The sequence below is a fragment of the Solanum tuberosum genome, unplaced genomic scaffold, assembly GCF_000226075.1.
Source record: "Solanum tuberosum cultivar DM 1-3 516 R44 unplaced genomic scaffold, SolTub_3.0 scf00468, whole genome shotgun sequence".
NCBI lineage: Eukaryota > Viridiplantae > Streptophyta > Magnoliopsida > Solanales > Solanaceae > Solanum > Solanum tuberosum.
In genome coordinates this window covers 357,689-371,787 of record NW_006239401.1, presented here as the reverse complement: position 1 = coordinate 371,787, position 14,099 = coordinate 357,689, and the positions used below count along the sequence as shown (strand labels likewise).

The 14,099-nt window shown below is 31.0% G+C and overlaps 1 protein-coding gene across 1 annotated transcript; it reads right to left on the bottom strand.

Annotated features, from left to right (window-relative positions):
- Positions 1-1,961: 1,961 nt before the first annotated feature.
- LOC102585793 (uncharacterized) lies at positions 1,962-7,818 on the bottom strand. Its single transcript, XM_006364112.2, has 3 exons — positions 7,383-7,818; positions 6,358-6,381; positions 1,962-2,694 (listed from the first exon to the last, which is right to left on the bottom strand). The coding sequence occupies exons 1-3, from the start codon at positions 7,603-7,605 to the stop codon at positions 2,348-2,350; spliced, it is 594 nt and encodes a 197-aa protein (XP_006364174.1). The 5' UTR covers positions 7,606-7,818; the 3' UTR covers positions 1,962-2,347.
- Between the last annotated feature and the right edge of the window lie 6,281 nt (positions 7,819-14,099).

Below are 14,099 nucleotides of genomic sequence, written 5' to 3'. Positions count from 1 at the left end.
GCGAATTATACAAATTATTGCCCTCACTCGCTCGCCTCTCTCCTCCCTCACCCAATCTCGATCACCTCTCTCCTCTCTCCCAATCTCGCTCGCCAGATATATAAATACATATGTATACGAGTTACATATATACAATTATCTAACCAATATATATATATATATATATATACACACAATTCAACTCTCTCCCACTCTCTGCACTCTCTCGCTCACCTCTCTCCTCCCTCTCCCAATCTCGCTCACCACTCTCCTCCATATAACATGTAGCTAAGAATCGTAATTAGCAAACTATAGTTATGAAACATAATTAAGCTATTTTTGAGTGGCTGGCTATATGCGAAAGTTCCCCAATAAATACAAGAAAGAATAAATAATCTTTCAGTGTTTGCAGAAATTGAAAAACGTTTCTATCTTTGGTGTTTTCATATGCATAACTAGTTTTCCTTTAGTCTTGTATCTATTTATTGCAAAAATGTTTTGGGAGATACAAGTGGAGATTTGTGAGTAAAGGATGCATTCAAAGTTCAAGTTGAGGTTCGGGGATAATTCATCTATTAAAAGAGCAAGTGATTATTATTAAGGGTAAAGAGGTTAAGTCTGACTTGTACGGCATTACGAAAAGTGTTTGAACAAATATGATTATATGCTTGTCGTCAGAACGCATTTACTCTACAAATTATGATGCACATGAACTTGTTGTCTTTTCTCCAAATTAAGTTTTTATATACGTATTTCTTAAAATTGATCTAACATTATTTGTCAATATTCATGCTCCTAAAAAGTTAAATGGTGCACTTGGGTTAATCTTGAGTTTTTACCCAAATGAATGGGGATCAAGTCCCACTTAATACTCTCTTTTTTTTTCATTTATTTAATGGCGCACCCATATTCTAGAAATTCTATATCCTCCTCTACTTGTCGCTAGGTTGTTCACCTAGTGTTGTTTATTATATCGATATCATTATAGCACTCCCTATTAAAGGTAAAATCTCACGTGATTATGGTTAAACTTTTAAGCTAAAAGAGGACTTTGAAATGCATCCTTATAATTTATAGTTGGGTTGAGATTAAAATATAGGTGTTTTTATTTATTTATTTTTGCGGAAAATAGTTTCTTTTCTTTCCTTGTAATCTATTTTTGAATTATTATTTTGCATTCAAATGTCACATGTGTTCTTTCAATTAGTCATTACGGCACATCACTCTCTAGTGTAATACACACATTAATATAACTTTAGTTGATTGTCAAAAAGTGTCGAATAACACAAATTTTAAGTTATGTACATATTCAATAGATACAAGGCTTAGTTAAGATGTCTAAATGAAAATCATACCATTTTTTTTAGATATTTGTCGATGGTTCCTTCTTTATCCTAAATATACCATACATGCCACCTGACTTTGGTTTATTAATAAGCATGCCGAATGTGAAGCGTGAGTTAGGCTCATGTATGTCAGAAATAAAATTGTGTCACAGACAAAAACCTGATATTTAAGTGGAAAACATTAAAGGGACATATCTACCATCCACGGATAACCCTCAAAATTCTCAATACACACCCGTGGTGTCATCATCTGAGCTAACAATGGATCAAATACCAAACCCTAGTTAAAGGACAGAGAATTGTGAAGTTTGTGTTTTTGCTTAAGGTGAGTCTTTCAAGGTAGTACAGCTTGGCAAGTGCTATCAAGAAAGAAGAACTTGTGCAAAAACACATGGTTGTCGACACTGAATTCCAAACTCAGATGTGATCATCTCTACTAACTTTAATCTACATTTATAATGCTTTTGTCACCATCAGTTTCCCAGAGTCTAGGCCAGAAGTCAAGAACATAGGGATTAGGACAAGGTTAAAGTCATCTCAACTTTATCTACTTCAGCATAGCAGGTAAATCAGCAAGAGTGGGAATCAAAAGTTATAAACTAGCCTGTAAATTGCATCACCTGCCTAAAAGACGAATAAATAGGAACAAGTTGTGACACTTCACAGTTTATCTTCACCTCCATAGATATAGAAATGTTGACAAATGACACTCATCAGTCATCCAGATGAAAAATTTGTAAGGCAGTTGATTGCAATCTTCACTCAAACTTTAACTAGTGGAATATTAACTCAGCAGGATATATAGAAAGGCTTTGCCTTATAGTGGAACTAATGGCAATCTGTTTCAGAGAGAGAGATGTTATAGTGGCCTCTAAACTAAAATCGGGCATATGGTTCAAAATAAATGGAATCCATTCACGTGCTAACACATTTTGAGCTGGGACTCAATTATAGACAACTTTGTTGCACTGGAACCTGGCATCAGATCAAGTCGAGATAAGCTACTTGAGGCCATGCGCATGTTACATAGTCTGTACATTCCCCTGAGACTGAGTCCGAGACTTGGATGCCCCTTCTTTCCATCCTTTTTGACGCGCCCTCATCTCCCATGTAGCAGTCATTTTCTTTTGTGCCAATAAAAGAACCTCAGCTTTTTCCCTTGCCTCTTCACATGTCTCCATTCCAGAATTGCACTTGTCTGCTTCTTTCATATATTGGGATGTCAACTTTTTTGCTTCAAGAAGTGCCATGTCAGCCTTCCGCTGATTTTCTGAGGCTTCAGCTTCTCGCAATTTAAGTTCCTCAGACAACAAATCAGCAAAGTTTTTTTCCGTGTCTTCACCAACTTCTGGATCACGTTTAGCACAATCTGCAAAACATTGAATAAGAAGGCAAATCCAAGATTTTAGATCTCAAGTCACAAAATATAGATTTTAATCCTAAAAAGAAAGAGTAAATGGCTACTTCAACGAAAGAACACTAAAATATAGGAGGTTAACATTTATTATAGGATAATTTGAACATATTCAGCTTATTAAGATGTCAAGCATTTGCAGTCTTTCAGATCATCTCAATATTTGCACAGTTTCAACTCATTACAGAATCAAAGAAATCATGCCATCCTTGAACTCAACCATAATATTTGAGATGGTTGTTTATTAGATGCAACTAAATAAATGTTTTTACAACAACAAAGTTCTGCAAAATATCCTTTTTTAAAATAACAGTAGTTTCTAACCTACCAAGTACTAAAAGGTCTCGTATCTGAAGTCATACGATATGCTCTACCAAAACACAGATTAGATGTATCTGACATAAACTCATAAGAACTCTTTCCTTCTTGTCCATTTTCAGATTTCAAACCCAAAAATCTCAGATTTAAAACAATACATGTTATACGACTCCTCAGACGATAAAACACAACTAAATTAATCGCAATGATGCTGTGATCCTTCCACTTCGAGAAAAAAAAGAAGATGGTAATCTACTGCAGAAAAAAGTATGCTACCGTTGTTTTAGTAGCCAAAATAAATTCATATTGAGGGAAGAAACTGAGAAAAGATAGAGAGGGGGACGAGGAAGGCATGTCCAGAAATTCTTCAAAGTTGTTATCAGGCTAGCAATGGAAATGCTCATAGAATTTGGAGAAATACTTGTCTGAATTTTTGGATCCATTATGTTGTTGTAAGTGGTAACTTTTATGCTCCCTCTGTACAACAATAGTTGTCCACTCTACTAAAAATAGTTGTCCAACAATACTTGTCCATTTGGAAAACCAAAAGATAATTTACCTTTTTGTGTCTATTTTACCCTTGCTATTAAATACTATCTATCATCTACACATTTCTCAAAGAATTAAATTTAATAAATTAAGATGATAATTCAGTAATATTACCCCTATTATTTATTGCTTTTTAAGGTGTGTGTCAAGTCGACAACTATTGTTGGACAGAGGGAGTATCAAGCTACTGCCTTTTTCATGTTAAATGCAGTTGTGGCAATCAGGGATCCATCAAAAGTCCAAAACAATGTCCTTGACGAAGGCAGGTGTCATACAAGGGAAAACCAAGGGTTATATCACCTCAGGTGTTAAGTTGTCAAAGCTATATTTTCATGTGTCACGTAATAGCTTCCAATCAAGGTATCATTCTGACGGTCACAACAGAAGAAATCAGGTTATTCAAGAAAATATAAGGGTTTAATCAGTACATAAGCAGGTTATTCAAGAGAAAATATGGGTTCGTTTTTTCATTTTATTTTTCCTTATAAAAAAACACAAACCAAATTAGAAGCTCTTACTAATATTTCATCTACAGGTAGGGGTGTCAAAAGAATATGAAAACCGACCGAACCGATTTATGTCATTTTTTCAATAAAACCGTTGACTTTTATTTAAGTGTATAACCGTCTCGAACAATTGGGATGGTCTTTTTAATTTATGAAAAAAACCAAAAAATTCTCGAACCGAACCGAATAACCTTACATGTATGTAAATAGATTTTATATATTAACAATATATTAAATTTAAAATATAAATATATTGTATAACAATTTTCAAATATAAATGTAACCTAGGCAACGACTTTGGGTCTTTGCTCTTTAATCTTTAATTAATTAGGTTTAAAATTCTCGAACCGAACCGAATAACCTTACATGTATGTAAATAGATTTTATATATTAACAATATATTAAATTTAAAATATAAATATATTGTATAACAATTTTCAAATATAAATGTAACCTAGGCAACGACTTTGGGTCTTTGCTCTTTAATCTTTAATTAATTAGGTTTAAAATTAAATGATACTATAATAGATACTCTATCAAATAGTACACCTAAACATATGCAAACACTCATATTAAATGTTTAAGATCAAACAATACGACGACAAGGTTTGACATTCTTGACTTCTTGGTGAAGAACTGAAGTGCTTCTTCACAAACATATTTGCGAAAGAAATATTTTGATATATAATACTTAGTATATTTTGAGGTGATACTTTAAGGGAAAAGGGTCAAAAATACCCCTCAACTTTGGTTTATTAGTTGACTATGCCCTTACCGTTAAAATGAAGTTATTTTTTCCCCTGCCGTTACTAATTTCATCATTTATGCCCCTATGTTGACGGAAATCCCCAAATTCTTTTAAATAACCCATGCCCGACCCGTCTAAAAACCTAACCCAATAATTTTACCCGTTTTCCTTACCCATTCTTTCAAGAGATCTCAAATCCCCCAATAAACATTTAACCAATTTCATTCATTGTTAACCAGTCCAAGACCCGTCTTCTAATAATATCTCATCATGCCTACAAGATCTTCCTCTGTAGTCTTTGAAAATTTTGTAGGGGGTTCATGGGGTTGGTTTACTTTTTGTTGAAACATTTAGAGATGCTCCAATTTTTAGGTACACAAAGAAGATCTGTTTCTGGGTTTGTTTTGTTTTTATCTTCTGAAGTTTAAAGCTTGGATCTTTTAGTGTTTTTCACACTTTTATCTTGTTTCAAGATTCAAAGGAAATGTATGGCATGTTGTTAAAGATGTTGTTTTTGGGTTCTTGAGGAATACTTGGATTCTTCTGGTTTTTTTTTGTTGAATTGTTGTGCAGACAAAAGGGTAGAAGAAGCAGAGTACTGGAGCTTGTTTGTTTTCTATCATAAAGGGGCATTTCAGTTTGTAAGATTTAAGAAAAATGGCTTCCGGATGGTAAGTCGGTGTTGGATAACCGAAAGTATGTCTGGTATACACCTGAGCAGGTTGAAGTCCTTGAGAGGTTTTTAGATGGGTAAGGAAAACAGATAAAATGTTTATTGGGTTAGGTTTTTAGACGGGTCGGGGAATGGGTTATTTAAAAGAATTCGGGTTAATTTAAGTCAATTTGAGGATTTCCGTCAACATAGGGGCATAAATGATGAAATTAGTAACGGCAAGGGAAAAAATAATTTCATTTTAACGGTAAGGGCATAGTCAACTAATAAACCAAAGTTGAGGGGTATTTTTGACCCTTTTCCCTACTTTAAAAGTAAAAAAAAATCAAAAATTAACCGGACCATACCGATACCGAAGAGAAACCGATATGATTGGGATGGTTTTAAAAAGTCTAATTGTGGTAATACATTATAAAATACCCGAAAAATTGGGATGATATAATTTTTAAAAAATAACCAACCGAATCGTCCCATTGACACCCCTATCTGCAGGCCTATTTACATCAAGGTACCTATGGAGTCCAAAGGAAAATCTCTGACATAACTTTAGAGGGAGAGAGCATTTGACAACACCAACCTAGAATGGTTAAATAACCCTTAAGCTCAAAGCTGAAATACTAACCCAAACATATTCCTATGATAATAAATTCATGAAAACGCAGAATACCAAGTATTGATGATCTCAATGTTAAGACAGGTAAAGCATCAGATAACAGCTAGAAGAAGAAAATGACGACTTGATGAAATCTTCCATCAGATCACAAAATAAATGATACCATAATCAAAGAAAACTAAAGAACTGCCAAAGAACTCAGGATACTAACCTGTCAAAGAGACATTGCTCAAACCTGCAAGATATACAAAAATAAGAGGTCAATGGGAGAAATTCTCGACAAACCAATATCCTCACGTAACCAGATACTCTAAACAAGCCTAACAAAAAGACATGGTGTCCAGATCATAGGAAATGACAATTCCACAGTACAAGCACAGCAAGTAAGCAAGAGAAATCTTCCATGGTCCATTCACAGGACAAAGACCCAAAAGCTATCACTAAAAACTCCCAGTTTTAAGATAGGTGAGTTCAGAATTGTTCAAGATTTACTATATTAGGAAAAGGAAAACCAGAAGAATTTAATATATCTCAAACTCGCAAGAAACGTGTGAAGGTCAGCCAACCTAATTAACCATATTAGCCCCGACTTCAAGATACAGGTGTCATAAGGAGGAAAACTAAATAGTATGTTTAGACATTCTTCAAAGTTAATAGCAAATTTTCTAACCCATACATCCCTGACTCACGCCCTTCCTCCAAATAATCCCAAACTACACATAACAACAAACAGGATGATTGAGGAATATTTCAATTCACGTTAACTCATTCACGAATCAAGCCATGGAAATATTGTCAGAAATATAAAAAGAACAGAAATGATTAACAATAGAAACAACAACTAACATTCTGCAATAATTGAACTTCAAACAGTATAAACTTCCCAATTTAGCCTGAGATTAGAAACTATAATTTCAACTCACTGTGTCATTTTAGCAGGATTATGATTCAATATACGTAGCATTCAGAATACAGAAAGCAAGACTGTGACAATCAATTGGATTCTGCTTCATTTAGAAAGCAGATCCAAAACCAGAACCAACAAAGGTACAATTTTTTAAAGATCTTTCAATTAAACGACCAGATTCACAAATGGGTCTTTAAGCAAGTCAGCAAATTTAACAAAAGGGGTCTTTAAACAACCATATCCGCTCATGGGTCCTAAACCAGATTCACAAAAAGACCATTCTTGACAGTTAAGGGCACATAATACAGCAGATCAGGGAAAATGTATACCTGGAGGAATGAAAAAGAAGGGTTCGGAATTGCAGTCACAATTACAAGGAGGGCAAGTAGTAACAGAAGAAGAACGGCTAACAGCAGCTAAACCTTCCATCAAGTGCCAATACAAAGGTGGACCCAAAATATAGGCTACCAAACTAATTGCCATTAGACCCAATACTGATTTCAACACCCTAGGACTACATGGTGATGATCTTCCTGCTTGATTCAACGCCATTGGTCGTTCTGTTTGCTTTCTCTAGTGGCCAGTAAGCAGAGAAGTTGGGGTTTTTTTTGAGTTTAATTGTTAGTTTTGTGCTTACCTATGGAGACCAATAGCAGATGAATGAGAGTGTTGAAGAAAGATCAGCTTCTTCTTTTTTCTGCTTTTCAACTGCTGTGACGCGTTTAGGAATTTAGCCCAGATCCGCCGACGCCTACTAAAGTTCGGATTTCAGCCCATTAAAATGGTAATTATTTATTTTTTTTAAAAAAAAATTCTAATAAATCTGAAAGTTACTGATTCAATTAAATCTGAAAATGAGTTTTGGTGGGCGTTTAGATTAACTTATTTTTATGCTATTTATAAGTTCTGAAGATGTTTAGATTACTCAAAAAATACTTTTAAGCATTTTATTAAGGTTGATAAAGTATAAAAAAAAAGTTAAAAATAAAAAATTGGGGCTTATAAGCCACTTTAAAAATAAAAAAAACTCATCCAAACACACCTTAAGTTATTGGGATTGTTTCATTAAATCAACTCAATTCTTAATCTTTTTATCTCCTTAAAATCAGCACTCTACTCCTTTCTTCCTTCATAATATTAGAGTTTTCTTTATCTACTCAAAATCTCCTTGAATTGGTAAGATTTTAAAAAAGTTACAAATATGTTGTTTATTAATTTGTTAAAGGAATCTTTGTTTCAAATGAAATTGTTATTCTAATTGGCATGCAGGAGCGTAGCTAGCATATTGTTAGGAGTTCATCTGATTAAAATGTAATTATTTATTTTTAAAAAAAAATCTTCTAATACATTTGAAGGTTACTGATTGGTTAAATCTGAAAAAGAATTTTAATGCGCGTTTGAATTGACTTTTTTTTGATGATTTTTTATTTTTATGTTATTTTTAAGTTTTGACAGTATTTGAATAACTTAAAAAATATTTTAAGCAATTTTTTAAGGTTGATAAATACATACACAAAAAAAAAAGGTAAAAAATTGGGGATTATAAGCCACTTTCAAAAAAAATTCATCCAAACACTCCTTAAAATCATTGGGTTGTTTCATAAAATCAACCCAATTCTTCCTCTTTTTTCTCCATAAAATCAGCGTCCTACTCCTCCATTCTTTATCCATAAAATTAGTCGTTAGCTTTCTTTAGCTACTCAAAATCTCCTTGAATTAGTAAGACTTCAAAAAATGCAACTATGTTGTTTATTAATTTGTGTTAAAGGACTTTTTATTTCACGAAGCATGAATGAAATTGTTATTTTAATTGATATATGTAATACGTTAAGTTTTCAAATAAGCAGTGAATGTAAAAATTGAAAAAAAATATTTGAAGACTAATTGATATGTGTAATACTTTTAAGTTCTCAATAAGTAATGAATGTGAAAATTGAAAAAACATTTGAAGGTGTAAAAAAAAAATTATTTTATGATTTTCACTACCTAATAATATTAAATATTACTTTTTATTAAGAATATTTTAGAACTTTGAATTAAATAATTCAAACCTTCATATTAATAAAGAATTTTTTTACAATAAACATCAAACGTAATGTATTGCAAATAAATAGTTAACCTTTTATTAACTAGAATTAATGCTTACTTTTTATAAATAATGATGGCTTATGTCTTTTATAATATTACTATGTTAGTTAGTTATTCATATATTTTATATTCATGTGTATCCGTTAAATTTAAATGTTATGATTATTTATAACAATTTTTTTAGTGGATATATATTTTTTAATAATGGAGATTAACTATCTCTTTCTTATGTTGTTCAATAGTCGTGACGCGTTTGAGAATCTGTTGTTCAACAACTGTAACTCGTTTGGTTAATCATAGTTATTCAAAAGTTATGATGTGTTTGAAAATTGTAGCCAAATTCGCCGACTTTCTCAGTGAACCATATAGAACCATGTTGTTTAATTGAATCAACCCAATTCTTCCTCTCTTTTTTCTCCATAAAATGCCCTACTCCTCATTTCTTTCTCCGTAAAATCAACAGTTAACTTCATTTAGCTACTCAAAATCTCATTGAATTGGTAAAATTTTTTTATTGTTGTTCTAGTTGGTGTGTGTATCCAATTGGTGTTGTAATACTTTAAGTTCTCAATAAGTAATGAATGTGAAAATTGAAAAAACATTTGAAGGCGTAAAAAACTTTTTAATAATGAAATTTATGCTTTTCATTACAAGCAATATTGAACATTGTAAAAAAAATACAAAAGAAAATTAAAAAGAGAAGAACTGTCTACTTTTTATCAACAATATTTTAGAACTTTGAAATAAATAATTCAAATTTACATATTAATAAACAAAAAATTTACAATAAACATCCAACATAATGTATTTCAAATAAATGACTAACCTCTTATTTACTATAATTAATCCTTATTTTTGTAAATAATTATAGATTATGTCTTTTATAATATTACTATGTTAGTTAGTTATTCATATATTAGAGCTCACATGTCTCCATTAAATTTAAATGTTTATGGTTATTTATCACAATTTTTTAATGGATCTATTATTTTTTTAATAATGGAGATTAACTACTTTTTCTTTTGTTGTTCAATAGAAATGGCGCGTTTGAAATCGTTCTATTGTTTCACAGTTGTGACGCGTTTGGAAATTATAGTTATTCAATAATTGTGACGCGTTTGAAAATTGTAATCCAAATTTGCCGACCTTTTTGGTGAATAAGGAGATCATTTAGAATCAGAGCATTAAAGGCAGAGTCAATGGTGATATTATATCACCATTCAACAAGGGGTAAATAGAAAACCCTATTTGAGGATTATTTGAGCAAAAAATCCTAAGATATGTTTTAACTGTTGTGTTCTAGACCTTTGTTTGCCTTCTTTTTTTTAGGGTTATAAATAGTAGAATGGTCTCCTTAAAGACTAAATATTTTTTGTCAAAAAGAGTTCAGAAATTTTGGATCTCAGTAACTTATCAGCTAAAAGACAATCATATAGTTTAAAGACATTATCCAAGAAAACTTGAGTCGCGACTTTATGAGGATGTTGCAGTCCTATGAAATGTCCATACTTTCTTAATCTATCTACCACCACCAAAATAACATATTTCCTTTTTAATTTAGACAACCCCTCTGTGAAGTCTAAGCTGATAGAATCTGTCCACACCCCTCAAGAATAGGCAATGGTTAAAGAAGGTCAGGTAAGCAGACACATCATATTTGGGTCTTTAACAAACATCACATCCGTTAGATGAATAAGTTGATGCCATGTACCATTGATTTTTAATGAAAAAGAGGCTGAACTTTCCTAACAGTAACATTCGAGTGCGAGTTGAGAAATTTACTGCTGCCTTAATTGAACATTAGCTTGATCAAGGTTAAATTATTAGTAATGATTTATATAAAACTAATTATCTCGAGTTATCTATTATTTTAGAAGTTTAAATATTTTTTTTTATATTTTATTCTCAAAAGAAATATATGAAGATACTCGGGCCAAAAATGGAAGCCATCTTGATAATGGACAAAATGTAACAAGTAAGATTGAGATGGTTCAGATATTTGAGGAGAAAATGCACGAGTTGTCAATTACAAGAGGATATACAGAGATTGTTAGAGAGTGAATAGACAAGATATGTCTTCAACTTACCAATGACATGACCTTAAATATTATTAGTAAAATAGATTCAAAAACATTAAATTAGTGAAGTTTTATATTCTCGCTGAACAAAAAACTTTTATTTAGAAAAATATTGAGACCACGTAATACATTGTGTGTTCTTAATAAATTTAATCTCCTCATTATATCGGGTGATGAATTAGTTCTTACCGATGAAATGAATATACCCGATATACGAGGAGTAGAGGTATATCAAACCCCTACAACTTCGTCGAACTCAAAGACTGACTCAAATCACACAGAAACTCAATTTTTGTTTATAAGAAAATATCCATAAGTAATTCAGAATTCGATGTAGAAAAACGTCTACAACTTTGTTGAACTCAAAGATGGTCTCAAATCACACAAAGATTCAAAAAAAAATTATAAGACAATATCCATAAGTAATTCAGAAATTTATGAAGAAAAATGAGGGTAAACCTCTTTATTTGTAGCTAGAATTATGAGTTGAAATTGGTGCAAAAACATCTATTTGTAGCAAATTTGGTGTTTGTTTGGAAAGAACATGTCCTTTCGAATCACCGTTGAAATTATTCAACAAAACTCCAATTAAATTTTGTGCAAAAATATTATTAAAAATGGGAAAAGAAATAAATTAATTTAGTTCAAAAAGATTATCAATCAACTCATTTGACCAAATTCAAAACGAAATCGAGCGAGGACTTTCTTCTCAACTCTTTATTAATTAGAAGAAGTGCTTCTCTATATATAAGCATACTAGTCTTCCTTTCTTCCACCAATGAGGGATAACGTTCCTATATAGAAAAAACTTAGCTTTAATATTTTCATTTTCCCCTTTATTTTCATCCACATCAATACTTTACTTAACTCTAATAAATACGAGGATATGAATGACGCAAAATATGGTATGAAGGTTAGTAGCTAGTTGAATGTTGTCTCACTTATCCTTCCATACTAGTAGTCATAGCATTATTTGTAATTTTTTTGTTTTTCGATATCTCTTATTATTTGTTATTTTTTATGCTCTAACTTTAGTATTATTTTGTGATAGATACTTTTTTTTCTTTTTTTCTTCTTCGTAATGTTTTATTATGTTATGTTTAGTCCTCTTTGCTTTTGTTATTTATTTTCCCCTGTTTTGTTATGCTTTCTTCTTGAGTTGAGTATTTGCATACACATTATCCTTTCAAAATTTATTTGTGGGATTACACTAGGATGATCATTTGATTGGTGGGAGAATTATAATCTTGGGATAATTCATAAGATTATTTTATCCTACATTTAATAATGGATATTATTTAGTCACAAGACTATTTTTTCTCACCAATTTAATGTAAATGGTAGAATGAGTTATTCAATAGGGATGGTCAGATAAAATAATCTTGTGAGATATTCTTGTCTATCTCATCCCACCAACCAAACGATCCTTAGGTATGCTATTGTTGTTTTCATCATTATTGTTTTTGAAAGCTACAAACATCTTAATTCTGGAGAAATAATACATAAATAAAATAAATATTAAAATAGAGAAATTATATCTTAAGATATATGTAATGATAAGAGAAGCAAAATTCAACATAGTCAATATTCCCTTCTGTCCGTAATAAATATTTACTTAGCCTTTTATTTTGATCTTAACTAAGGGGTATATAAAGATTAATAATGTAGGGATTAGTAACGTAGAGATTAACAATACATAGATTAGTAATGTGGAGATTATTTTTATCAAGTGTTTGGTTCACTGCTTCCCACCTAATTTTGTTTTTGGTTTAAAACTCTACAATTTTTTTTATTTCCAATTATACCCTTGAATTATTATGAGATTTTCAATTTCATATAATTGAGTCAAGGTAGATAGATAATTGTTGGATAATTATACCCTTCTTTCTTTAGAGCTAACAAAAAAGACAACAATGATAAATTTTGTTAGCCACATAGGGTTCATAGTTGAATTTAACACCTTTGTTTTTTATAAATTCTTTAGATTTAGGGTGAAAGACCAAAATGAATATATTTTGTTATACATTAAGGACCATTTCAATCAAGTGAAATACATTAAGGATCAAAATGAACACATTTGTTATATATTAAGGACCATTTCAATAAAGTGAAATTATAAAAAGGACCAAGGTAAAATATCACCCATATATTAAGAACCATTTTGGTCATTTTCTCTTAGTTGGACAATACACGTATATAAAATATTCAAAAAAGTCATATTCGCCCTTGTACTTTTAGAAAAGGGTTATATTTGCCATTCACCATACTTTTAAAAAAATATATTTGCCTCTACCATCCAACTTTAGACACATACCTTGGACTGTTTAGTGCCTTATTTCCACCTTTTTATTACCATATGTGACACCTACGTAGCACGCTTACATGGATATATATATTTTTCCCTTTAGTTTTTTTTTAAAAAAATTTAATTATTATACCCACCCATTTAATCCATAAAACCTAACTCCCAATATTTATCTTACTAGTATACGTACCTGCGCGATGCACGGTTATTTTATTTCAAAATTAAATCATTAAAAAAGTTACTCATTCAAAGATAAGGACAAAAAATTATATGCTTTACGATATGTTTTGCAATTCCTCATTGTCAAATTTCTTAATAACATATTTTTGTATTATTTCATTATGTTATTTTAGTTTTTAAATGAATCCACATTACAATATTTTCATATTATATCTATGACTTTTTTTCTAAATAATTTTTATCATATATTTCAATTATTTTTTATTTCCTCACGTAAGATTTTACATATAATCGAAATAAGATTATATTAACGGTGTTAAATTGAGATTTTGTATTCAAAATATAAGAAGATATGTTCTTCTTCTTTTTCTTTTCAATGTTTTTGTTTATTAAAA